Here is a 27,355-nt window from a genome sequence, read left to right as displayed (position 1 = left end):
CATTCTGTTCTGACTAAATATTACTTATATACTATATTACCATTCAGTGCTTACCAGTAAGCAGATAAGGTGTTTCCAGGTATTTCCTTGTGAGTAATAATATCATTAATTGTATCTCCGATCAGTTAAAGCAGACCTTCCCAAAGTGTGGGGCCCGCGCCCTAGGGGGGGCGCAGAGTCATTGCATGGGGGGGGGATGCTTGGACACTGCTAGCACGGGGCACCCACACAAACGCAAAGCAGGAGATGAAGCATCACTGAATATGTTTCCAAACCAACTTCATTCTAAGCCAAAGACTAGAAAATATGGTGAAGCATATCTGCCCTTTGGTTTCACCTGCAAAAATGCCGAGGTAGGTCTCCCCTGCAGAATTAGTTTTCCCTTCATCGGGAGCAGCGCTGGGCTCTTCAAATCACGGACAAACAGTATCCACAGTTGTTTATGTTTGTAAACCCATTTTGCACAGAGAGGCATTTTTGAAAAATGTATTGATAACAATGTTGAATATTATTACACAGGAAAAAAAACAACTACATGTAAAATAATTACACCGTGACGCCTCTGCCTTTCTAAATAGAGGGACAGTAACTGCGTGTGTGTAAGCGTGTAAAACCTGAAGATAGAGACAAAATATTGTTAATCTGACTATCTGCTATTCTGCAATTCATCTCATGTAAACAATAACGTGGCGCACAGCGTGACGTGAATAAAGGCACATACCTTTGACGTTGCATGAGGAACTCTGTATTCCTCGTCCACACGTAAACGCAAAAAAGGAGTTTTAAAAAATCTCCGTTTTACGTGTGGACGAAACAGCTGCGTTTTCAAAAATACCCGCGCAGGTGCGGACGTAGCGTTAAAGAGTTAGTAGTTTATTTTCTTACAACCTGTAATTTATTGCAGATTACTTGTATTTGCTTAATTGTTTACTAAATGTTTGAGGTGTGAAATAAACCGCAATGGAGCAAAATATGGGTGTGTGTGGTTGGAGGATGTGTTTGTGCGTGCGTGTGCGCGCGCGCACATTTTTCTTGTAAAACAAAGGGGGGCTAGCAAAAAACTTTTGGGAACCACTGAGTTAAAGTGTCCCATTAAACCATGGCAGCATGCACAATGTCAGGACCCTGAGGCTAAAGCAGCTAAATGGTATTCAGGCATCGTTTGATTTATTTATGTGCTTTTCCCTTTGTGACAAGTCAAAATGTCTCAAAAAGCTAAAGAGCAGCTGCTCTCTCAGACAATAAGAGTAAGAACAGAGAGTAGAAAGCACTGGTTTTCTAATTTAGAGGTGCGGTGCACAGTTCCCGTGCACAACCGCCTCTGACCTAAAAACCTGCTGGAAAATAAGAAATCACTTGTGAAAGATCAGACGCAGTTTCAACATTGAGTGTCCTCTGCATCAGTGCACCTGGTGCTTTAACACATGACTCTGGTGCATTCCTCAGGGTTTGCTGTAAATATTCTTGCATTCCTTGTTTGAGCTTTATTTAGTTTACACCAAATTGTTGTCAAACATAATCTTAAAGACTGTTTTTCCTTCAACATAAGAAATACATTTTCTGACAGGTGGCATCTCCTTTGAGCCTTCTCTTTCGCTGAAAAAAATAAAGTAATCCCCAATTTAGTCATTATTGTAAGGTCACAGTCTTAATTTTAAAGAATTTTTTGAAAGGGGTGTGTTGTTTGTTTGTTTGTTTGTTTTACTTCACAATATTTGTTGAATAGCTGAAATTTTTAAATTCAAGGATTTGTCACAATATTTAACACGGAGACTTAGAGCCTGTATTATATATTAGAAAACGTTCAGTGCATGGGATTGAAAAAAGTGGCGTTTTAAAAGGACAAAATCAGGACAAGTGTCTGTTGTAGTTCTGCGTAAACAAGAATTCAGGAAGGGACTGCAGGTATAATCTGACTTCACTGCCAGGTCCAGTAAAAGTTAGCGCCAACTTTAGATTGACATTTTGATTTTAATTAAAAACTAGCTGAAAAGAGCCTGTATTCACTGTAAGCGGTGTCTATTTTAATATTGTTATTATTAACTGTCTGCGCATAAGCACGTTAGCATATTCTCCAAAATGGCAAATAATGTGCAATAAATTAACCTTTCTTCATTTCCTTGTTTTGGGTGGTGTTTGCCTTTTTGCTATTTCTAATTTAATGAAAACTCAAAAGTCAACTCTGGATGGTTAACATGTGAAGCAGAATCAATATAAAGATCAATCCATTAGAAAATCACAAAGTTTAAAATAAGAGACGCACACACAGGTTCTGGTGTGAGTGCGTCGAGTCTGCCTCTGTGCAGCTACAGCTGTGAGCAGTTGTAGTGGATATGATGAGGGGAGGGCGTGTGTGAAGGATTTCTTGTTTGTAGACCACAAGGAATACTCTGCAAGCAGGAGACATCAGTTTTGCCAGCGGCACAGCAGAGCAGGAGGAAGCCTGCTTGATCATCCCATCTATGCCATGTGATTTTCCTTACATCGACCCGGGGAAGAGTTCAGGCTTAAAAAGCTTAAGGTAAAGGCATGTTTTTATTAAATTGATGTGTATTTTTACAGAAATGTGGATGTTCATTGTTGCATCAATTGTGTGTTTGATGTGTAAAGGACAGTTTTAAGTAATGTTAGCGTTCAGATAGCCATCATCATACATTAAGTGTACTCTATACTGCCCAACATTTTTAAAAAGTCAACTCTGTGATATTAAATTATTGTCCATTTTCTCCTGGCTGTGCCACATAGTTCCTCCTCCCAGAGATAACGCTTCTTCCAGGCTGCTCGTACTCACTGCTGAGACAAAAGGAGTCGCCAGCCATGTGAAGCTAAAGCCATAAACCAATGAACGTGTTTAAAACATTATCTATTTTTCATCTGTTCTTGTTCTTGCTCAGTCACCTCTACAAACTGGAGCATTCCCACTCCAACATGTACACTGCAGATATTATTCATTTATAGAGTCCCAATTCTGTCTTGCAGGAGTCAGTCAAGTGTAAGAGGGTCAGTTTGTAAAGCTCCTGTGCAGAGTGCAGTGCATTTAGCACACAGAGCTATAAATCCTCTAGAAAAGTATTTCAATACAGTTTCCAGTGTGCATATTTATTGCATATTCCCATTTGCATTTGTTTGCGCTTGTCCTTTCTTTAAAACGGGACTAAAGCTTGAAGATTTGCCCACTGACACGAATCTGTCAGCATTCCACACCCATAAGTAGGATGGCAGATTTCCAGGATGCTCTGATGAGCAGTGCCTTTATCACTTCATCTGAAATGTTTCTGTGTGGCAGCAGGGGAGGAGGAAGGTGTGTTTAAAAGAGATCAAACACTCACTTTCCTTGGTTTGTTAAAGCACTTTTGAGGCCTTCATCTGTCTCCACCTTCACAGAGCCGGTCCTTCGGGAATTCAGGTTATTTTTGCTTCCTTTAAAAGTAACGGCTTCTTTTATTTATTCAGAGAGGCCAGCGCATAAAACAAGTCCACTATTTGTTGCCCCAGTTACACTGTTAGCGAAACACTGTACTATAATGTAACTGCATGATGTAGTCAGTTTGTAATTGTGCATTAATAATTCAAAAATTAAATAAATAAAGTAGGGGTAAATTTTGTTGACCTCAAATCATGTAGCAGCACCTTTATTCAGACCTTAGTAATAACTAGATATGTGACACCAGCCATGGTTTCTTGACTATTTCTTTCAAGGTCAACTTTGATTGTGGGCACTAACAGTGAAGGTCAAGGTCAAATATTTAGCCAGTCTAGATAGACAACATTAAAAATGATATCTTTAAAACTGTGGTCACTGGACCGATAACGAACAGACAGACAGACAAACAAATGGAAACGATTACATACTCCTTCCCTTCAAGAGAAAACAACTGTTTCCTGTCAGAGGGTTTAATTATACTATCAAGCATTTTAATATACATGATGCAAACATATGCTTATTTTGCACCATCAGTGTCCATGTTGGTCATGATGCCAGTTTGTTTGTTTGAGGAGTTTGGAGCATTTCTGTGGGAAGCAGTTCAAGTCAGGTGATGCTCTGCACATCACGGTTTCCTGTGATGGATCTTCACAGACCCTCAGACGTCAGAGGGCCAGTAATTTTGTAGTGCCATGTTCTTGACACTTTCTTGACATTGGCATCAATTAATTTCTTTGGTGGAAATTCATCAGATTCATACAGTTGTATTACAGCTAAAAGATAAAATACCCGTCCAGGTGAACAAAGACTTTTTGTTTTTTTTACAGATTTCATAAGTCTTAAAAAACTAAAAAAGAATGAACACAATATACATAAAATAATGATACAATTCAGGGTACAAACCCCAGTTTTCTGGGTCAAAGGTATGTGGCCTCCTAAACTGAACTGTATTGCTTTTTCTAGAATCTGCAAAGCAAAAACAATTTTCCCGTTACATACAATGCAGACTCATAAAATCAATAAGCTTCCCTCCAAAAGCAGGGATGTCATAATTTATTCATTTAGACCATTTTGTTTACTGTGTAGTAGTAATCTTAAAATGATTATATTAGTATTTATTGTTTGCTAAATATTCTCATATTGTTAAAAAAAAGGAAGGCCTATTTACTGGATTATTCTATATTGTTTTGGGCTCACAAAATAAACCAGCCCCAGGTGTCTGTTGTTGTGAGCTGGTGTTACATAAATAATATTGAACTGAGTCTTGCAGTCATCCTCAGTGAACAGACTACAGTTTCTAAGGTCAGAGGCTAACCTCCAGTTTTTTGTTTGGTCTCAGTGTGAAAGGCAGATTTACATGAAGAAGCAAGGAAAAGGAAACACTGCCACCATCCCCATTTCTTCCCCAACAGGGAGCAGCAGTGTGCAGGTCTACCATGACTATGAGAAGGTGGCCTTCAAGATGCATTCTGGAAATGGTCATGCTGCAGAAAACAGTTCTCATCCCAGGAGAGACCAGCTCTCCAGCCGAGCTAGTGCCAACGTTCCAGACATCAACTCCATCAGCCACGAAGAAAAGCGCAGCACGAAAGACGAGATTGGCCACAGGAGTTTCATAAGGACGATGGAGTCAAGCAGCCAGGGCTACTCGGGGCCAGAAGACAACTCAACAGACCCACATGAGACCCTGACAGAGACTTCAACTCTGACTTTTGTGGATGGACGCAGTACGGAGGAGTCAGCAGAGAGCCGCAGTCTCCACGGAGTGGGGATGGTTTATCTCAAGGAGTTTGTGCTCATAGATGATGATGAAGACGGGGATATGTCGCTAAGAGAGAAAACAGTGACAGACGTGTCCTTGATGGATGGAAAAGCTGCAGACCTGGTGTGCAGCAGGCTTTTGTCCACCTCCAGCGGTTCAGTGTCAGAGTACAAGGAAACATCTGCTCCTGACGCGCCTCCTCCTGAGGAGCCTGAAGCTGCACATGAAAAGAAAAGCTGCTGTTTGTGCACACTTTTATGACCCTTCAGGATCTCACAGCTTTGTGTCCATCATATGAACCGTGATACTGTCTGTGATAGAAACCTGAGCAGTCACTCGTGGTATGGGAAGCAGAAGAAGATTACATTCCTGACATGCTTTTTTAGCAACCAGCAAAACATGTTCATGTTCAAACATCAACCACTAATGTGTTTCAGTCAAACTGCTTTTTCATTATAAATATGAAATGTAGGAAACAGTATGGTGCATTTGATAAAAGTTACAGTAAGAACGATTTGATACATGCATGTTTCTGCAATAAACGGCTGGTTCTTGAAATATCAGGTGCTAACAAAAAATATAAGAAATTTCAGTATTAAAATGTCCCGCCTACTTATATTACTAATGTCCCAGTTTCATTTTGTCCATTTGAGATAACGCCACCTTTAATAATTGTAACAGCAGTGCACAAAGATCACAATGACTGATCATGCAGAGAGAGTCTTAGGTTTAGGTTGCCCTGGATCCTGTTTTACAAATAGATCCTCTTTTTAACTGCATTGTTCCCTCGCCATAAAATATGTTGGCGCAATGGTTCAGTGCTCATCAACAGCTGGCGTAGGCAAAAATAACTGAGTGCCACCTGAGTGTTATTTTTATTTGGAAGGAATATGTGAAACACATTTGTCAGAACTCAAAGATACAAACTGTGTGTTTCTTTAAGATACAACCCTTTTTTCCTTACATGCGCTGTGTCCATGAACTTCTCTGGCTATTACACTACGTTTTTGTGTGTGATAATGCAGGAGCCAGTGCATTCTGATCTGCTGCTTTTATTCAGCAGCTACCTGAAAGCACAAGGTATGCATGATGTCCAGTTGTGCTACTCTCACACCAGAACGGAGCTAGTGAGTGGTTATTTTCTGCTCTTGATGTGATTTATAGTGAGAGCCTGACTGATACAAACTTAAACGATCTCTAAAGAAGGACAAATTCAGACAGACTTGATTCTTTGAGACTGTCTGGAGTTCACCTTTGGGATTATTTTAAAGGTACAGTGTGTAAAACCTCACCACTAGATGTCAGTAAATTGCAGTCAACTGGATTATATTTTGTTACCCTTTCAATTCAAGTGCATAATCCTAGCTACAGTAGCTGCTGTAGAACAATCAGCTCTGGCCACTGTTTATCTGTAGTGAGTCTAGGCTGTCAATCCCCTGTTTATTTCAGCTGTCAATATGTATCCATGTCTATTTGCTTTGGAAGAGGCTGAAGACCTTTGTGAAAGGAGTCCAAAAAGAGTCGACGAGACAGCAATGCTAAATTCTGTCCTATGGCAGTATTTCTGAGGTGAGTTCTTGAGGATATCTTTAACTTTTCTGTCAGAAAGTAGTGCTTTGAGCCTCTGTTAGGGTCTGCTCTCTCATACAATGTGAGAATGTAATCAAACTGTTTATCAGAGGAAAACTGTGTTTTTAGGGCACTTGCCCTAACATTAGCTGGTTAGCTTATAATGTTAGTTTTTAACCAGCTGTTGTTGTTTAGCCAGTTTGTTATCAGCTGTCTGGAGACTTGAGAGTTTCAAGTCTAATCTGCTGATGATAAGGAATTACCAATATCAGGAATAAATTAGCATGTTTATGCACGTTTTCATGTGTAAGAGGCCTGTCTTCAGTTCAGGGGTCGAACACATGCTTGTCACATGATGAGTTTGAGGCTGAGACAAGCTTGAATTGTTCGTTTGTGCATGTTTTATTGAGGAAGCTCAGTTTTAAAAGGAACTATTTGGATGTTTACATCATTTGAAACCTTGCTAAATACTGTTTTCCCCTCAGACTTGAGGGAACTTATGGAAAAGAAAGGAAAAACACTTGTTCATGTTTTACATATATTGTATGTCCCATAGACTTACATAAATATAATTGTTATTTATTCATAACGGTTGGACATTTTGCATTTATTTCATGCAATATAATTCTAAGGACCAAGTGTAAAGAAGTATAAATTCAGTATTGTTTTGAGTAGTAAAAATGTGAAATGTCTTGATGCGCGCTCAATCATCCAGGTAAGCAAATCCCAAAAAGTTTCCTATTGACACTTACCAGCCAGTGGACACTCTTTCAATGATGAGGATGTACACATCCTGAATGGGGAGGAAAGCTGGTTTGAGCACGAAGTCATGAGGCCATTTACGTGAAAAGGGAAAGACCATCTCTGAATCGAGGAGGGGGCCTAAAGGTACATCTTTTACCATCTTACAATGCTGTGATTAAAGCCATTCCCCAACTCTCTGTGAATGGTACTTCTGGTCACTGATCAATGGTTGTTGATCATTCGTCATGAGAATTTGCATATTAATGATCAAGGAACTGACCTCACAGCCCATTGTTCATTCAGTGGGCTGGTTTCAGTCACTGTAGAAATCTACTGTTTATAAGTTTGGGGAAACCTGCAGTCAGCTGAGACTGAAGAAGTCACTTGGATGAGTGACGAAACGTTTCTCCCACTGAAAACTCTACGTCCAGATGAACAGAATCAACCTTTTGGGGAAAATGTGAAATGTTTGAGGAGAAAATTATATAAACTGTGTATTTAAACAATCATGTACTATTGGATTGTAAGTTTATTCAGTTTTTTATTCATTTATTTTTTATTTTCTCTCTTTTCCACGTGATGTTACTCATTTGTTCAAAGGGGTCACTTCCTTGATGTTTGACTAAACTAATGGTTTTGTGATTACCCAGACCTGATGTGTGCTCACACAAACACACAGTTTTCACTTTGATCTTTAGTTTGGACAAAAATGTCTAAAACTGGCCCGTGAATATATAAACACACACACACAGACACACAGAGCCACAGCTATGAAGAGTTTAGCTTACTAATTTGAGTGACAGAAAACCCCAGTTAGGACCCTGCTGGGCAGAGAGATAGGAGCTCATCAGACTTATCTCCCCCTCCCACATCACCCACTGCAGACCCCTAGTTTCAACATAAATACAAAAACTTAAAACACCGCTTATATATTTATGGAGTCTAATCTAAGTGAGCCATCACTTAGCATCGGGTAAACTGCACTTAACCTTCATGAATCCATAAGAGCTGTGTCAGTGGTTAACACCAAACTGGTGTAATGAGGAGTTTAATATGCACAAAACTAACTGTTACAAAGTGACACCATGTTTTTTAAGAGGAAATTCAGCAGGTTTATGGGGCCAAATATAGCTGTTATCAGCTCCCACAGCTGAGTGGGCAGTCCACTGTGAGTAGTGAACGTATCATCTGCAGATGCGAGTAGTAACTGAACATGCCAGACGATGACAGCTAAAACCACAAAACTGCTAGAGGACCATTGAGAAAGGAGTTTCTTTCCCAGGGTGACCTCAGCTCACCCACTCACAATTCTGGTTATCAAATGCGCTCAGCTTAATAATGGTGCACAAGAAGGAAGTACATAAATAAAAATAAAAAAATAGAAAAAACGAAGATGAGGACGAAGAGGTTTTGTGTCGGGTGAAGTCCACGGGGAGACTGGAAGGATGGATGAAGGAACCAAAAGCATGATTGTGTTCTTTCTGCTCTTCGTTTTTTCAGGTGAGAATCCTGGTGACGTTTTTCTCCCCACAATTCTGATTTTATAATTACAACGTATGATATATATGACATAATGAACAACTTTAAGTATCAACATGATAATTGGAGAAGAGTCCTCTCTATCCTCTCAGGTAAGCCAGCAGAGGGTCAGAGTCTGTTGGATGTGTGCTCAACCTGCCATGCTAATGCCACGTGTGACGACAAGTCAGATGGCTCGGGCAAAGTTTGTAACTGCAAGTACGGCTTTGTTGGAAATGGAAGAACCTTCTGTCAAGGTAGGAAAAAAATAAATATCTGTACTGCTGCTCCAGTTAATATATTAAAAATTAATCAAGTAACTTTATGTAATGTAAAAGAGGCTGCTCATAGGGATAAACCCACAGCGAATCAGCATCCACTTGTACAGTTTTCCAAGACTCCAAACAGCTCTTTAACGACTTTATGCTAACTATTTTGGTTTCATCAAATTTATTGTTTTTTACCGCCAACATCAGGATCATTTCTAGCAACAGCAGTGATCTGTTAGCACTCTGCTGCTGCACAGCAATCAAACAGTATGTAACCAAACAGCCCACAGACTAAAACATTACACGTATCTACCTGTTGTACAGTTTTCACACGAACATCTCCACTGTCAGCATCTTGGCAGCAAAATGAGGGATGTGAGGAGAAGAGGCGGTCTGATTGACAAAGTGTTAGCCAAAGTTTTATATCACAGGCAATCATTTTAAAACAGAGTATGACCACAATTAACAAAGTAGATGCCATTTTTATTCCATATGACCCCAAACTAGTTTTTACAGAGTTTAACGTGTTTATAGAGGTCACATCAGAAAGACTTCAATAGGTCTGGAAGTTACATGAGTTAAGGCAAAGTTTCATTGGCTTTATTTTCCTAGCCTGAAGCTATAACCATGTTTTATGCTGGCTATGCCACAGGCGAGGTTAATAAGCTGGTGAGCATGATGGAGTATTTAGCAGCTCACAAGCTACAAATATAGCTCCAAATGTTGCTTTGCTCAGTATGTTAACAACCCCTTGCTTCCTGACACTTGAAGGTATATCTTATTATAGTTTCTATCCAAGAGGCCAAAACTAGACAGAGTCTAATCCATACTCACAGCTTTATGAGGTTGTACCTGTATGGACTATTCTTGGGTAATGGTGATTTGAGCTAAATGCTAATCTGAACTGGCTAATACTCGCAGTGATCCTAATTTAGCACGTTAGCATCATATTACATTTGATTATTAGCAAAAAAAACACAAAATGCTGCTAATGCTGAGGGGTATGGAAATGGTTTAGTTACTATCCAAGAGGCCAAACCTAGACACAGCTAAATCCATACTCACAGCTCTATGAGGTTGTACCTATATGGGTTGTTCTTGGGTAAAGGTGATTTGAGCTAAATGCTAATTAGAAGTGACTAATACTCGCAGTGATGTTAATTTAGCATGTTAGCATCATATTACATTTAATAATTAGCAAAAACACAAAATGCAACTAATGCTGAGGGGTATGGAAATGGTTTAGCAAGTTTAATAAAGGCGTGAATAAGTAAGAAGTATAAAAATAATAATTACAGAGTTGTATTAATACATACCACTAAAAGGAATGAGTATTCGGGCCAGATTAAAAAACCAATTTTTTAAAAAATAGATTAAAGTCCAAATACTATTTTGAGAAAAAAGTTGAAATGTGGAGTCATATGAACTTGGAAGAGTTGGCCGGATATTGTACAAAAAATAAACTGGCTGGCAGTGGACAGATACAAGGAAACTGATGGTTACACCCTCATGCAATAAAGAGGATTTATGTTGTATCAGACAACCTGATCTTCTGATACAGCCTGCATCCTCTTTGCTCCACAGAGGTGTAACCACTGATATCCTCACATCTGTCCATTGCAGCTATTTCCTTTTGCACAGATGCAGTAAGATTCCAAGATTGTTTTTCCTTCTGAACAGATGTAGTTTTCTGCACCATCTCTTAAAAATCCAGAAGTAATGTGGGGCAAAAAAGTATTTAGTCAGCCACTGATTGTGCAAGTTCCCCCACTTAAAATGATGACAGAGGTCAGTAATTTGCACCAGAGGTACACTTCAACTGTGAGAGACAGAATGTGAAAAAAAAATCCATGAATTCACATGGTAGGATTTGTAAAGAATTAATTCGTAAATTAGGGTGGAAAATAAGTATTTGGTCACCTCAAACAAGGAAAATCTCTGGCTCTCACAGACCTGTAACGTCTTCTGTAAGAAGCTTTTCTGTCCCCCACTCGTTACCTGTATGAATGGCACCTGTTTGAACTCATCATCTGTATAAAAGACACCTGTCCACAGCCTCAAACAGTCAGACTCCAAACTCCGCCATGGCCAAGACCAAAGAGCTTTCGAAGGACACCAGGAAAAGTATTGTAGACCTGCACCAGACTGGGAAGAGTGAATCTACAATAGGCAAGAAGCTTGGTGTGAAAAAATCAACTGTGGGAGCAATCATCAGAAAATGGAAGACATACAAGACCACTGATAATCTCCCTCGATCTGGGGCTCCACGCAAGATCTCATCCCGTGGGGTCAAAATGATCATGAGAACGGTGAGCAAAGATCCCAGAACCACACGGGGGGACCTGGTGAATGACCTGCAGAGAGCTGGGACCAAAGTAACAAAGGTCACCATCAGTAACACACTACAACGGCAGGGAATCAAATCCCGCAGTGCCAGACGTGTTCCGCTGCTGAAGCCAGTGCATGTCCAGGCCCGTCTGAAGTTTGCCAGAGAGCACATGGATGATACAGCAGAGGATTGGGAGAATGTCATGTGGTCAGATGAAACCAAAGTAGAACTTTTTGGTATAAACTCAACTCGTCGTGTTTGGAGGAAGAAGAATACTGAGTTGCATCCCAAGAACACCATACCTACTGTGAAGCATGGGGGTGGAAACATCATGCTATGGGGCTGTTTTTTCTGCCAAGAGGACAGGACGACTGATCCGTGTTAAGGACAGAATGAATGGGGCCATGTATCGTGAGATTTTGAGCCAAAACCTCCTTCCATCAGTGAGAACTTTGAAGATGAAACGAGGCTGGGTCTTCCAACATGACAATGATCCAAAACACACCGCCCGGGCAACAAAGGAGTGGCACCGTAAGAAGCATTTGAAAGTCCTGGAGTGGCCTAGCCAGTCTCCAGACCTCAACCCCATAGAAAATCTGTGGCGGGAGTTGAAAGTCCGTGTTGCTCGGCGACAGCCCCAAAACATCACTGCTCTCGAGAAGATCTGCATGGAGGAATGGGCCAAAATACCAGCTACTGTGTGTGCAAACCTGGTAAAGACCTATAGTAAACGTTTGACCTCTGTTATTACCAACAAAGGTTATGTTACAAAGTATTGAGTTGTATTTTTGTTATTGACCAAATACTTATTTTCCACCCTGATTTACGAATAAATTCTTTACAAATCCTACCATGTGGATTCATGGATTTTTTTTTCACATTCTGTCTCTCACAGTTGAAGTGTACCTCTGGTGCAAATTACTGACCTCTGTCATCATTTTAGGTGGGGGAACTTGCACAATCGGTGGCTGACTAAATACTTTTTTGCCCCACTGTATTTTGTAGAGGGTCAATGCTAATTTCATTAGGGAGATTTGAAACAACAACTTATTTATTAAAATACTTAAAAAAATATTCTTTTTTTAGTTTATTCTTTTAAAAAGTATATATTTTAACCATAATATTCTATCATGCAGTTACTTATCTCACATTATTTGGGTTTATGAAAATGTCTATAAACTCTAATGGTAATTATTCCCATGGACCTTTTCCACACCTTTGACTTGCAGAAAAAAAATTCTTATTGATCGTTTTCTTTGTTTCTCCAGACAAAGATGAGTGTCAGATAGGATCCAGTAAGATCTGTGGCCAGCACACCACTTGTCACAACACTTTTGGCAGCTACTACTGTACTTGTCTGGCCGGCTACAGCCCTTCTAACAACATGGCTGTTTTCATCCCAAATGATGGCACCCACTGCCAGGGTGAGTTTGCGCTGTACCCAGGGTTTTTTAAGCAACACCTATGATATTAGAAATACATTATTAAATGAGCAAATTTTAAGCCACATGTTCATCATCTCTCTTTGGCTGTGCAGACATTGATGAGTGCGGGATCACAGGGCAGTGTGGAGAGGGAGCTCAATGCAGGAATCTTGAGGGCAGCTTTGACTGCAGCTGCCAGGTTGGATACAAAATCCACAATGGAGTAGAACCCTTTAACCCACTGAGAGACAAAGCTTCCTGCAAAGGTGCGCTCATATGTATTTATAGGACATTTTGTCACTCATCTAGAGTTCTGGTGTAATGTCAAAAATATATGGCTCTCGGTTTGGCTCTGCCACACTACTATCTGGTTACTATTATAATGAAGGCCAATGTGAAGGTTCTCAGTCATCCAGGTCATGGTAGTCTAAGGTGCTTGGACAGAAAAGTGTCTGGACTTCTTTAAGTTTCTTGAAGACATTTCATCTCATCCAAGAAGCTTCTTCAGTTCTAAGAGCAATTGGTGGAGACTCCCAGATTTTTAAGCCCTTTTGGGAGTGTCCCAAAGAGGGCCCAGGGCCCCTAATCACACAAGCCAAGGTGTGAAAATGGGTGTGGGTCACAATCAGCCAAGGTTTCCAGTGAACCCATTGTGAAACCTAACCCCACCCTGTCATGTGATTTATTGAGAACAAATGACCCAGGATGTGAGTGGGCGTTAAGTCGTCTGAGAAGGGATCTCACAACTGGATTATAGATGGCAGACAGTTGGTGTTGTAAGCCCCGCCCTCTGTTCAAAGATGGTTGTTCACAGTGGACATAGATGGCTTCTTTCACTCCTCTTTCAAACCATCTGTCTTCTCTGTCCAAAATGTGAACACTGACATCCTCGAAAGAGTGACCTCTGACCTTTAGATGCAAACGTACAGCTGAGTCTTGACCTGTCGAGGTTGCTCTATGTTGTGCCATGCGTTTATGAAGTTGCTGGCCCAAGGTGTTTGGAAATGTTGTAGGTGTTGTGAGGTAAGATGCCTGAAGAAGCCTCTCAGATGAGAGATGAAACATCGTCAGGACACTTAAAGAAGTCCAGACGCTTTTCTTACCAAGCTCCTTAGACAATGACAGTCAATCTTGAATTAAATCCATGCAACCAGTTGCTGTAAAGAAAAGCTGGATGTAAACCTAAGTTGTGTATAATCCTGTCCTGCTCAGTTGTTAACTGTGGCCCACCTGCACTACTGGAGGACACGGTGCTAGTGCCAGTCACAGGAACTACGTACAGCAGCGTGGCCACATTCATCTGCGATGAAGGCTTTGTGTGGAGGAGGGGAGACAACAGCTCTGTGTGTGGTGCTGAGGGTCTGTGGAGCAAACCTGACATGGTCTGTGAAGGTAATGAAACTCTTTGGTGCTTGTAGCTGTTGTGATGTTCGGCTCTGCTTAACATTATGTGTTTTAAAATGCATTCACTGATATTTTCATGCTAACACTGGAGACAACACTGTGAATCTCAAGGTGATTATCTGCCAAATTTTTACTTATTCAGAGGATTTCAGGATCATTAAGCTCATTACTCTTTTGTTTGGGTCACTTTTGATGAGGTACCCATTTAAAAATACATCATTAAAGGTCCTTATTGTACATTTGTCTGTTTAAAAATATGTTAACCCTCTCAGAATTAACAATGACTTTTTACAGATGTGAAGAAACAAGCGCAATAATTTTATTTCCACAGCATCTATGAAATGTGCGAGATATGAACTGAAGCTGAACGAGAGCCACACGTGATACCAATTGGTACCACAAGATACATTTGAATGTAACCTTTATTTTCCAGGCTAGTCATTCAAGGGACACAAAAGCAAAGCCTGATGAGGAAATCGAGAGATTAGAAACAGCAGCACATATCAGAAAATATCTGAACACATCCACTGGTGAAATGCTGCCCCCTGGTGCTGAAAGTTTTGTTAAATTCCATAAACAGAAATGACTAAAACCTTAAAGTCATGTGTCACATTGGAGAGTGTATTAATGCTGATTTTCTTCCTAATATGCTTATAAACCTAAAAAATGTTTAGTTTAGGTTTTTTTTGCTGAAACAAGTTACTCTAATACTTGTTAAGAGTATTAATGCATTATTTTTACTAATGTAAAAACTTGCTTAATAATAATAATAATAATAATATTTGCATGTTTTTTCCAACATCCAGAGAGTTTTAGCCAGTGACAGGATTGTTTATGAAATGGATCAGTTTGAGTTGTTGGAGATTTTCAGGTGAAAACATTTTCACGCAGCATGTCACTACTTTGGCTCCCAGAGGTTGACTGTGGTTCTCCACCTGCCGTCCCTCACTCACGCTTGCTGTGGAATAAAAGCACAAGGATGGGCACTGAGGTGGTTTATCAGTGTAACTCTGGATATCATAATGTTGGAAAGGGAAATGTCTCCATCTGCACTGCAGCTGGACAGTGGGCGGGTCCATCTGTGCTCTGCCGAGGTACTGTCACTGTACTTTCATGCTGATGAGGACTATTTCTAATCGAAAATGATTGACTGACCGAATTAATCTGAATCCTTTGTGTTACGTTGTTGTGGTGATTGTCGTTCCTTGTAGAGATATTGTGTGGAAATCCTCCTGTAATTGAATTCACTGGGCAGGTGTGGAGTTATAACTCCACCCCTGGCAGCACTGTGCTCTATTTCTGTAAAGACGGCTTTTATAACAAAGGAGGAAATAATGTATCCACCTGTCAGGAAAATGGTCAGTGGACATCCCCAACTTTGTCATGCCAAGGTAATCAAACAATGGATTGTTTTCTAATGAAAAAAAAAACAGCATTAAATTATTAAATTCAATTCAATTTTATATAGCGCCGAAAAAACAACTGTCACCTCAAGGCACTTTATATTAACCACTTGGTGACAGTGGGAAAGAAAAACCCTCTTTCAACCAGGCTAAGAGGAGGAAGACGGGAAAACATCATAAGGACTTTTGAAAAAAAACAAATAAATAAATAAAGGTTTAATGTAGAGATTTAATGAGATAATTCAAGATTAAAGAGATTTTTTAAAGGTGGCACTCAGTAACTGCATTTCGTTGCCCTGTACCTGTGCATGTGCAATGACAATAAAGTTGAATTCTATTCTATTCTATTCTATTCTAAATTGTCAATTTTAAAAAGTCACTTGATTTTAAGACCCGGTCGGTCCCCTTTGATTATACCTGTTTCTCTTGCTATGACAAACTAAACTATATTGTTCAATATCTTATTGTGAAGTAAATTAAAATGTCTTGTGCTTTCAGTTGTTTTTATAATCCTCCATAACTCCCCTTGTGTATCATTTCCCGTCATAGAGATATTATGTGGGAATCCTCCAAATCTGCCTCACACTGGACAAGTGTGGAAAGGTAGCTCCACCCCAGGAAGCACTGTAATTTACTACTGTAAAAAAGAATTTTATCACAGTGACGGAAACAATGTTTCAGTGTGCACAATTAATGGTTACTGGACAAAACCAGATATCTCATGCAAAGGTAACATCTTTCTTCTGGCGCTCTCGAGACACAAATAACTGTTTATTTTCTTCTGTTAAATGATAGATTTTTTTTCATCTGTAGAAGTTGACTGTGGCAAGCCCCCACTCATCCCTAATTCAGTCATGCACTGGGATAAAATTTCCACTGTGGGCTCAAAGGTTATTTATCAGTGTAAACCTGGATATCTCAGTGCTGGAACAGGGAATGTATCTGTTTGTAGTGCCAGTGGAAAATGGGATGGAGCACCGATCCTTTGTCAAGGTGACATTTAGCTATAAACTTGTGTGTTAATTACTGTAAAGTCATTTTAAACCACTGTGCAGTTTAACCATACACAATTCAAAATTCATTGAAGCATTGCTGACAACATACATCTAGCTATTATCACCCACAATGACCAGCTTTCTTTTTGTTGTAGAAATCAACTGTTGGGAGCCTGTTTTAAAACCCAATGCTAAAATGTTATGGGATGGCACATCACGCATTGGTAGTGTGGTTTATTACCAGTGTGCAGAGGGATATTACACCAGGAGCCTGAGAAACTACTCAGTATGTGGAGAAAACGGACTATGGGAGGATATTGATCTGTGGTGTGAAGGTGCAGATTATTACGTAATGCATGTTCAGGGGCTGTTGTTGTCGTTGTTATGGAAAAAAGGCATGTTTGATGGAGGATTGGACAGTGTGTCTGTCTTGTTGCATTTCTTTATAGCCCACAGTCTGTGCTCATTCATGTCTGTGTGTCAGACAGAAATAAGCTGTGGTCCCCCAGTAGCCCTCCCCCACGCTAACCTCCTGTGGGGCCACAACAGCACACCGGGCAGCACTGTGCTGTATGAGTGTATGGAAGGATTTTACCAGGAGAGTGGGAATAATATGTCAACATGTTCACTATCAGGAGAGTGGGGGGAAGTATCTATAAAGTGCAAAGGTAGAGTAACGATCTCTCTGTATCTGTTCAGCAGTGGGAGCATGATTATTTCTGATTATTAGCATGCTGTTTATGTGTTTGCATGCTTATTAATTTGTTTGTCCCTGCATGCTCTGTGGGTCTTAATATTTTTCTTTATTTCTAGGATTTTGGTTTCCTTTAGGTGCATGCTGAAAAAACAATGAATAGCACTATTTCTGAGTCATTAAACAATTCACTCTTGCTATTTTCCAGCTAAATGTGGCCCAGCTCCTTTTCTTGCCAACTCAGAGGTCGTGTGGCATAATAGAAGTGTTGTGATCCACCGCTGCGTGGCAGGATATCACAGCTGGAGGGGAAGCAATGTCTCTGTGTGCGGGAGCTCCGGGGAGTGGCAGAAAGCTACTCTGAGATGCATAGGTAAGTGTCAGCATACAGTTAAAGCCACAGTTCTCATTGTTTCATTACAGTCATCTGGAGGAGATTCCAATTGTTTAACTTGTATTTAGTAGCTTTTCAGTGCATCTTTCATTATGGCCCAAAGAGATTCTGATGCAAGTTAACAAGGCTGAAAAGCCCCCAAAAAGGAAAACCTTTCATAATACCCAGATCAACAACCGGTATTGGTAAAACAGATTACTGGCCTTCAGAATACTCAGTATTCTTAAAAGAAAGGACTGTGCTGGCCAAAAGGCCTGAAAGACTGCAGAAGACAACTAAAGTGGCTGACTGCATAATTTTCATTACATCTAGCCAACATAAGAACATTCTTGATGAGGTAGGTGAATGATTGTTAAAGTCTGCAACCAAGAAATTCTTTCATGGATGGAAATATAGTGTGTTTACAACAAGGTGCAAACCACTGGTTACACTCAAGAACAAGAAGGCCAGATTAGTCCTTGTCTGAAAAAACAAACTAGAGGTTGATCGGTTCTGGCAAAGATTCTTTTGATGCAAGAAAGAGATTAAATTGTATCATAATGATGGCAAGAGAAAAGAAGGGAAGAGAATGAAAGGAACTGCTCATGTTCCAAAGCACAGCACACCATCTGTTAAACACGACAGAGCCAATGCTTTAGCATGGGATGGCTGCCAGTGGAATCAGGTCTTTAGTGTATGATTGATGACATGACTGTTGATAAAAGTAGCAGGATGAATTCTAAAGTGTACAAGGCGCTACTCTCTACTCAGATTCAGCCACATGCTGCACAACAGACTGGATCGTGCTTCACAGTACATGTGGATAATGATCTAAAGCGTAGCTTTATGTTGCAAAGAAATGGGATATTCTTCAGTGGCCAAGTAAATCAGCTGATCTCAGTCCAATGGAGCATGGTTTTTATTAACTGAAGACAGAACTGATGGAAGAGTGCAGTATAATTGTCATACGCTTTGTGGATTGTTGCTTTTTACAGAATCAAAGACAGGAGGCAGAGAGAAAACTCAGTGTAAGCTTTGATTTTGATTTCCCAGGTGTTAAACAAAGTTCAGAGTCCACAGAGCAGTTTACAGAAAACTAGGAATCCATAGATCAGGAAATACTAAGAATTCCAAACACAAGCAAACTCAGCACTAGATGATCCACAGTTAGAGGGATGACTTGACAAAGGACAAGGAGAAGCTGAAACAATAAATACAAGAGTTGGTGGGGGAAAGGAAACACAGCTGAAAATAATGATGGAAGATGAGAAAAGGGAAGTAAAATAAAACAGGAAGTAATTACTCAGAGACAAAAGACTAACATAATACGACACAATAGAAAGAATAAGAAAATAAGTGACTGTGCCAAATAACCCTAAAGCAGAATATTAATGAAATAATCATTAACCAAAACAAATAATTGAGGCTCAGGATACTAAGAAATGTGATCATCAACCACAATCAAACTAAGAACCAAATGAATTACATCCACAAATTAAACACTGGTTCTGAAACCCAGGACCATAACAATAATAATACAGTACAACAACTGCATGACTGTCCATGACCAGCCTGTAGTGGGTAAATACTGTGGTTGACATGTTCATTATATCCCACAAAATGCTTTTTTTTTCATCCACAGAAATCAAACCACCTATCAATCACCTGCTTATTTTTAATGAAAGCTGCCTGCAGTGGAAAGCAGAAAAGTACGAGGAGGACACAGAGGTTTACAAGGTCAGATAAAACATCACCTACCTTCTTTAGCAACCAGGACTTTTCTCCATGACACATTTGGTTTAAACTTTCTAGGTGACTTACACTGGATCCAGGGACTACCAGAGATCCTTTTATGACAAAAGGAAGAGATTTCTGAGCTCCAAAGCAGACCAGCTGAAGCTCTGCCTTGGCTTGCTTCCAGTCACAAACTATAGCATCACCATCACTGCAACATCTGCCAAGTTCACAGCCTCTGTCACCACAAACACCAGTCTACCAGGTAGCAATTTAACCTCAACTCTGCTGTAGTCTGATAAAATTATTTCCAATCAATGTACCAAATATATTTCATAAATAAATAAAAGTATTGTGCATTTTATTCTCTATTCTCTTTATACTAAGCAAAATACTTTTTAATATGATCTTAATCAATAGTACCTCCAGGACCAGTTGTCTACTACAGGGAATTTGACACTCCTCTACCAACGTTGAGTCTGCGCAGATCACCCAACACACTGGACTTAATAAGGTATCAGCATGGCAAGGGGAAAGATATCTGATATCTCTGAATCCTTTCCAAACAAAATCATGAAATGTTGCATGTTAGAGTTAATTTTTTTGTCTTTTTTCTCCCAGTTTGTACCAAGTGTTTGTGCTTCCTGTAGAGGGGTTTATGATGTTTAACTGTTCCTCTCCTGCAATCGCGCCGCCTTTGAGCACACTTAAGTCACCAGCGGAGTACATCACTGCTCAGTTTGAAGTCCATCGTGTTGGAACAGAGATGAATCTTACTATAGGAGATGGGCTGCTCTATGGTGGCTTTTATAATGCACCACTGGAGAGTGGCAAGAACTATTATATCATTTTACGGGCTGTCAGTCAGTGGAAATCGGTGAGTGCAGCTATTCTATGGTTAAAAAGTAATGACTGAATATGTTCGACGGACTTTAGCTGCATGTCTTCTCTCCTAGGCCTTAAAAAGTTCCTGTGTCCTGTGGGCTAAAGTAACAGGTAATGCACAGTGAAGCAGTCAGCAAGATCATTTTATCCACCATTATGACACTCTCAATTTACCCCAGTTTCCAAAGTGTCACTTAGTCACAGAGACTTTCTTCATTCCAGCTACATCGTACGCTCTGAGGGTTTCATCGCTGTCTGCTGTAGCTACCATAGGGCTGGTTGCCGTGGTTATTTGGGGAGGCTACAGTATCCACTGGTATGGAAGATGGCACACACTTCATTACATTTCATTTTCACACTATTAACATAATTTCATGTCTAAGTAGACACACTGATCCATCAGTATATTAGTATAATGATCTATAGTCATAGTTATAGCGTAACGTCCCTCTGTCCTTGTTTCCAGGTGTTTCAAGAAGACATGATGCTCCTGAGTGCTGACGTGCTCTAATACTGTCCTGAGTTTCTAGCAGTACATTTTGTAAATAGTTATTATTTTATATTAAATATTATCACCATATTAAACTTATTAAAATCATTTTTTGACACAGACTCACATTGTGATTATTGGGTGTGCAGAGGTCCTCTCTTCTGTTCCAGGATCTCAGGGTCAGTTTATGATACTAAAGTCCTTTAAGAAGCAAGTCTTTCCTGTCTGCAGAGCACATTAAAATGTGTCAGAGCACTCATCAGGACACAGAAAGTGTGTGAGCAGAATGTCTCTCAACTTCTGGAAGACTATGTCCGGGTCAATGGTGTGATGAAGAAGAGACTTGGCTTCCACACGTTGACCTGTTGTTTGCTGGTCATCAGTGAAACCAAACATCCTTGGTGATGTGGGCCCTCTTAGTTCTACTCTGTTTTGTGATGCAGTCGTGGTTTTGGATTAACGTTGCACAGTTTTGACACACCACTCAAGAAATGCTCTGAATGTCATAGAAATGCTCATAGAGAAAGAAAGAAAGTGCAGACAATGTAAAGTGTATATAAATATATATATACCCCTCACACTTTGAAAGTCTTATCTCACACTACAGCTGCAGTGCAAACTCACATATCCCTTTTTGGAGTAAAGATCCTTCAAAGATGGGAAGAGTGACACGATTCCAAGTGCATGAAACTCCTTTGTCGCTTTAGTTAGAGTTCTCCTGCAAAAGCAGAAGTGTTGTTTGTGATGAGATTCTTACCAGTTTGAAAAATGAATGGAATAAACATCATGCCTCTTACCCTTCCTTTTCATGCATGTGAGCTACAATGATCTTCACCATTAATCGCCTGGTGGAATCTTTCAAACTCCTAGTTTATTCATACTCATGGATGACAGTCACCCCTGCTGGTTTGGAAGTTGGAATCTGCGCCACTGTCTAAATAAATTTGATACAAACCACAAAACAACTGACCAAAAAAGGAGACAATTTTAACCCAAGCAACTATTTGTTTTCCTCTAATCTGTTTTATCTTCGTGTTTAAGCTTTTTCAAGTAATGGTCACTAAAGAGCCAAGTGTGAGCCTATTAAGTAATGTATCAGAATCAGAATACTTTATTGATCCCTAGGGGAAATTATTTTGGTTACAGTGCTCCAGTTCAAACAGTAACAAAGACAGACAGTACAAAAAGTAAGGAATAGCACAATACATACAATATATATACATGCATATATATATATATATATATATATATATATATATATATACATATAAGTTACTTATTGATAAATAGCTGAATAAGAAAGAGCATGTGCAAAAAGGGTGTAGCTATTGCAGTAAGTGTAAGTGCAATATGTATGTATCTACATTTCTTGCATGTATGCTGTCCAATAGAGGCTGAACCATTTGACATCCAGCATCGCTTGTGTCACTGCTCTGAATGCTGGTGGTTGACACAGACAATGTATCTGTTAGACTTGGAGAGGAGGGCTCTTCCAGATGTTGCTGCAGGACAGTCAAATATGAGGATCACAAATAAAAATATTAGAATATAAGGCATATACAATCAAAAATCAACCAAAACAAAACTACCATTTATGAAACTTTTTGTCTAAAAAGTTTACTTTTTGGACTACACCATTATGAATGATCCCATAGTCCATTTCTATCTCAAAAATCCTATTCATCATCCTAGTCCATATTTTTTTGTGCATGTCATTATTGATCACTAAAGAGTTATGACGTATCATAAATTATAACTGTCATAGACACATATTGCTTCCCAAGTCATTTGACAGGGGTCCATAAATCACTGGTTTGACATAGTGGTCTTTGTGTGTATAGGATCACAAGTCAAATCTGTCAAAATTCTTCCATAGATTTCAATTCAAGATTCAACTACCAGCTCGCTTTAGTCTAGACTTGCAAAAGAAGTGTATAACCTTTCAGATCACCTTCCCACCTTGAGCTTATTCTATGGCTGTGAGCACTTGAAATCATTCACCTGCAAACCACTAAATTATGATAATAATCGATTATCTGTCAGAGACCTAAAAAAAAAAAAATGCTGCTGCCACAAGAAATACTGAAATATTACGTTATTTTACAAAGGTTACTCTTGGGACCTTCAGCAGAGACTGAACCTGATGACAGATCTGATGGAGCCTGGAAGCTAAAAAATCTGTCCACACCAATTATATGATCTCGAAAGGAGAAAAAGATGGCGTATTAACGATGGGGCTGGAATAATACCACTAAACAGTATTATGGGGCATATTTGAATGTGGAACGCGTTTCCAGAGACAAGCCGAGAGATGTGTGTACTGGGCCTTTAAAGGTGTTTTGCATCCGGAGCAGCTCCCTCATATCCCCCAGACAGGCCAACGTCTCACCTACAGCATCACAAACCAGTTTGTTTACAAGGGCTTAAGCAGGTACGCAACACTCAGTACTGCGAGGAAAAAGTGAAAGTGCCGTTTTAGGGCTCGTTATAAAGCAACAGTGAAGCATGTTATAGGACAGCCTGGGCGGCTGGCTGAACAGTAAGGAGTAGGCCGAGGGGACACATAGAGCTGTGTGATTGATGCCATTTAGCAACAGTACAGCTAACGTTAGCCATGGACGTGTTATACCAGATTAATGTATTTTTTGGGGGGGTTTACTCAGGTTTACTCTAAATAAAGGCCAGACTTTAACCTTGCGTTAGCTGGGCGCTACGCTAATATACTCAGACAACGATAGTCAAGTTGCAGTGTTCGCTTAAAACAGACCGATAATTTCATATTGTCTTGTTTATCGGTACATTCTGGCAATATTGTATCATTAATACACCCACATTTCCTTTTAATGCGTTTCTGAGTAAGGCTGTAATGGCTATTCAACACTTTCATATTTAATTTAAATATTGCTCGTCAATGATGTTACCGCCGTGAAAAGCAGTTATAGTAGCAGCAGATTTAAATTAGCATTTTTTGTTGTCTTATGTCACACTGGTCAACGCCGAATTAAAGCGTGGACAGTCATTTTTAATAGGACATTGAAAGATAACCGCTAACTAAGAAACTTTTGAAAGCGATAGCCTTGTAATTATTAAATTGACCGGTTTGTGAATCGAGTCTGGCCTCGCGCTCTCCAGGCAGCACACGCAAGGTTGATTGTTGTGGTTATAATTAGTATGGCTGTAATTGACACAGGTGACGTTAACTATATAAACTATATAGTGGGCGGGTACATACACACACACACACATATATATATATATATGCATGTGTCTGTGTATTTTATTTTATTTTTTAATTTTTTTTAAACAAAATCTTTAAAATGTTTACATCCAGGTAAAACCACCTGCCACCTAAAGTTAAAAATTTTAATCGGTGTCCAGATAGTGCGTGACCTTAGAACAAGGGTGGGGGAACTCCAGGCCTCAAGGGCCAGCGTCCTGAAGGATTTAGATGTTTCCTTCATCCAACACAGCTGATTTAAATGGCTGAATTACCTCCTCAACATGTCTTGAAGTTCTCCAGAGGCCTGGAAATGAACTAATCATTTTAGTCAGGTGTGTTGACCCAGGGTGATATCTAAAACCTGCAGGACACTGGCCCTTGAGGCTTGGAGTCCCCCACCCCTGCCTTAGAACTAGACTTGATTCGCAAAATTTATAGTAGCCTATTCCTAGGAGAGATATTCAGTCTTTGTATTTTCATGTTGGTCTACTACAGCTGCTGTGGTCCCCTGGTTCACTATGGCCCAGAACCAAGTGATTCTGCAGTTCCGCTTCGCCACATTTGGAGACTCCATGCTACAGAAGATGAACCTTCTGAGACACCAGAGGCGCTTCTGCGATGTTACTGTTCGCATCAACCAGCTGGAGGTCCCTGGTCACAAAGTGGTGTTTGCTGCTGGCTCCTCTTTCTTAAGGGACCAGTTCATCCTTCAGCAGGACTCCAGGGAGGTCCAGATCTCTATGATCCAGGAGGCAGAAGTTGGCCGACAGCTGCTGCTGTCCTGCTACACTGGCCAGCTGGAGTTTCCTGAGCTGGAGCTGGTGCATTACCTGACAGTGGCCAGCTTCCTCCAGATGGGCCACATTGTAGAGCAGTGCACTCAGGCCCTCAGCAAGTTCATCAAACCACAGGCTTCACGCCAGCTGGAAGTGGATGTAAAAATGCGGAGGGAGAAGAGGGAGGAGAGTTTATCCTCCCAGGCAAAGATAGAACAAGAGCGCTCTCAGGTGCAGACTGTCCATCAGGAGGAGGAGGAGGAAGAGGAGGAGGAGGAGGAGGAGGAAGAGGTAGTGGAGCAGGTGGAGCAGGATAATAACGATGATGAAAGCGAAGATGATGATGTGATTATACAGCCCAAAAGCCCTGTCCAGATCTTGACCAGGCGTCCAAGGCAAGGCATAGTGGAGAGTGACATCACTATAGTAAAGGTGGAGTCTGTGTCTGATGTTGCAGAGAACTCCATCACCGGTCACTTCTCCACCAACCCTCCTGCAGAGCTCCACTCCCCTGAGCCCCAGCACTCGCTCATTAATTCCACCGTTGACAGCCGCAGCAGTGAGATGGCGGTTCCGCCTGGCGTGACGGGATACCCACTTAGCCCTCCTCCTTCATCTCCACCTGCAGAGAAACACATCGGACACCAGAGGAACTACGACAAGCCTCTCCAGTGGTACCACCAGTGCCCCAAGTGTGCCCGAGTCTTCCGCCAACTCGAGAACTACGCCAACCACCTCAAGATGCACAAGCTCTTCATGTGCCTGCTGTGCGGCAAAACCTTCACGCAAAAGGGCAACCTGCACCGGCACATGCGGGTTCACGCCGGCATCAAACCCTTCCAGTGTAAGATCTGCGGTAAGACTTTCACCCAGAAGTGCTCGTTGTTGGATCATCTAAATCTGCACAGCGGAGATAAGCCACATCGCTGTAACTACTGTGACATGGTGTTTGCTCACAAGCCAGTTCTCCGCAAGCACCTCAAACAAATCCACGGGAAGAACAGCTTCGATAATGCAAATGAAGGCAGCCTGCACGACGGCGGGGTGGACTTTGAATTCGGACGAATATGAGATCACTTTGGACTTACTGGCTGTGCTGTTTGAGAACACAGTAACAAAGGCGGCCACGTGAGTGAGACGTTCACTGACATGGATGATGGGTTACCTAAAGGATACAAACATGAACAAAGTTTTTCTGATCGGCACATCACTGTAGCTTCATTACTGTGGACTATTTGTCTTTCTTTTGTACAATACAGTGTAGATGCCTTCATCTCATACTTGAAAATTGAAAAACACTGAAACGCATCATAATGTTTGAACATCATTAGTTTTATTAATGCATTGCCATGTCTTTGTGTCTACCCTGTCCTTTAAAGAACTGCACAATGAACAGTATCCATTTTTATGTTGTTTATGTACACAATCTGCTGTATGATTACTTTTTAAACTGTATGACTATGGCAACGTGGACTTAGGAGAAACTTGAAAGAGTGGAGATGCAACATTATTTTACATAAGGCAAGCTATGTCATTTTGTCTTGGTGGCCAAAGTGTCTGTTAGCCTAAGGGGTCTTCTTTTTTTAATAGAATTTATATCTGAGGTACTATTGGACCAAAGTGACATTGTATCTGTCCTGTGTTCATGGAAGTCAATGTGAGTTACGAATAAAGAAATATTCTTAACTGTTGCTTTTGTTTTCTTACCGTTACTCATTGCTTCATCGTTCACGCACAACAGAAAATTCCCATGTTAGTGTCCAGTCTGTAGTAATGCTCCAATGCCGTTCTCAGTGTGTGCTTGTTTTTACAATTTTTAATCAGATCGAGTTGGCAGTATCTGAAAGTGGCATGGAAATTTCTGGTGAGTTGTTTCAACAAAGGGTTCTGTGTTTCCTGCACTTTCAGTATTTCCACATTTTGAAAGAAGATGCTGTACTCTTTTAAAGAGAGGTTTCGCACCGCTTCACAAAATGAAATCAAATATTATGTCTAATTCTATGCTTTCAGTGTGTATCCGATGTTGAACAGCAGAGATGACAGTAAGAACCTATTAGACCTCGTTTGCAGCCACGTCTTGCTCACTTTGGAACTGGTTTATTTAACAGATGGGTCCACATGATTCGTCATAAAGGTGAAGGTGCACGGTAAGGTGAAAGACCCCACAACATCTGAGAGAAGTCCCCAATCATAAGCTGACCCTTTATAAGCAAGCAATTGGCAACAGTGGGAAGGAAAACTTCTTCTCCTGACAGAACCAGGCTCGTGGATGGGCAGCCATTCTCCACAACCTGTTGAGGGTGAGAAAAGGGAGATGTGTTTATACAGTTACGAGTGACATT

The 27,355-nt window shown here is 40.5% G+C and overlaps 3 protein-coding genes across 9 annotated transcripts; all 3 read left to right on the top strand.

The window, feature by feature from the left end:
* Positions 1–88: 88 nt before the first annotated feature.
* Positions 89–6,065, top strand: LOC309718458 (uncharacterized protein). The gene is made up of 2 exons (XM_082553705.1): positions 89–2,521; positions 4,764–6,065. The coding sequence occupies exon 2, from the start codon at positions 4,782–4,784 to the stop codon at positions 5,445–5,447; it is 666 nt and encodes a 221-aa protein (XP_082409831.1). The 5' UTR covers positions 89–2,521; positions 4,764–4,781; the 3' UTR covers positions 5,448–6,065.
* Positions 6,066–6,409: 344 nt separating this feature from the next.
* On the top strand, positions 6,410–21,139 carry susd1 (sushi domain containing 1). Of its 6 annotated transcripts, none has more exons than XM_082553693.1 (19): positions 6,410–6,755; positions 8,100–8,999; positions 9,131–9,274; positions 12,884–13,039; positions 13,153–13,305; positions 14,252–14,431; positions 15,358–15,537; positions 15,655–15,834; positions 16,396–16,575; positions 16,660–16,839; positions 16,997–17,509; positions 17,744–17,908; positions 19,551–19,645; positions 19,721–19,907; positions 20,063–20,156; positions 20,264–20,519; positions 20,599–20,638; positions 20,750–20,843; positions 20,994–21,139. In XM_082553693.1, the coding sequence occupies exons 2-19, from the start codon at positions 8,945–8,947 to the stop codon at positions 21,010–21,012; spliced, it is 2,871 nt and encodes a 956-aa protein (XP_082409819.1). In that variant the 5' UTR covers positions 6,410–6,755; positions 8,100–8,944; the 3' UTR covers positions 21,013–21,139. The 6 variants fall into 6 exon arrangements, with proteins under 6 accessions (XP_082409819.1, XP_082409818.1, XP_082409817.1 ...); XM_082553692.1 differs by having other exon boundaries at positions 7,511–8,999; XM_082553691.1 differs by having other exon boundaries at positions 7,471–8,999.
* A 1,688-nt stretch (positions 21,140–22,827) lies between these two features.
* Positions 22,828–26,704, top strand: zbtb26 (zinc finger and BTB domain containing 26). Of its 2 annotated transcripts, none has more exons than XM_082553699.1 (2): positions 22,828–23,448; positions 24,733–26,704. In XM_082553699.1, the coding sequence occupies exon 2, from the start codon at positions 24,756–24,758 to the stop codon at positions 26,082–26,084; it is 1,329 nt and encodes a 442-aa protein (XP_082409825.1). In that variant the 5' UTR covers positions 22,828–23,448; positions 24,733–24,755; the 3' UTR covers positions 26,085–26,704. The 2 variants fall into 2 exon arrangements, with proteins under 2 accessions (XP_082409825.1, XP_082409826.1); XM_082553700.1 differs by lacking the exon at positions 22,828–23,448 and adding an exon at positions 23,455–23,556.
* Positions 26,705–27,355: the final 651 nt, after the last annotated feature.

This window comes from Aulonocara stuartgranti, assembly GCF_965226115.1.
Source record: "Aulonocara stuartgranti genome assembly, chromosome: 12".
Classification (NCBI taxonomy): domain Eukaryota; kingdom Metazoa; phylum Chordata; class Actinopteri; order Cichliformes; family Cichlidae; genus Aulonocara; species Aulonocara stuartgranti.
Note: the sequence above shows the minus strand (reverse complement) of the source record. Positions and strands in the feature narration are given on the sequence as shown.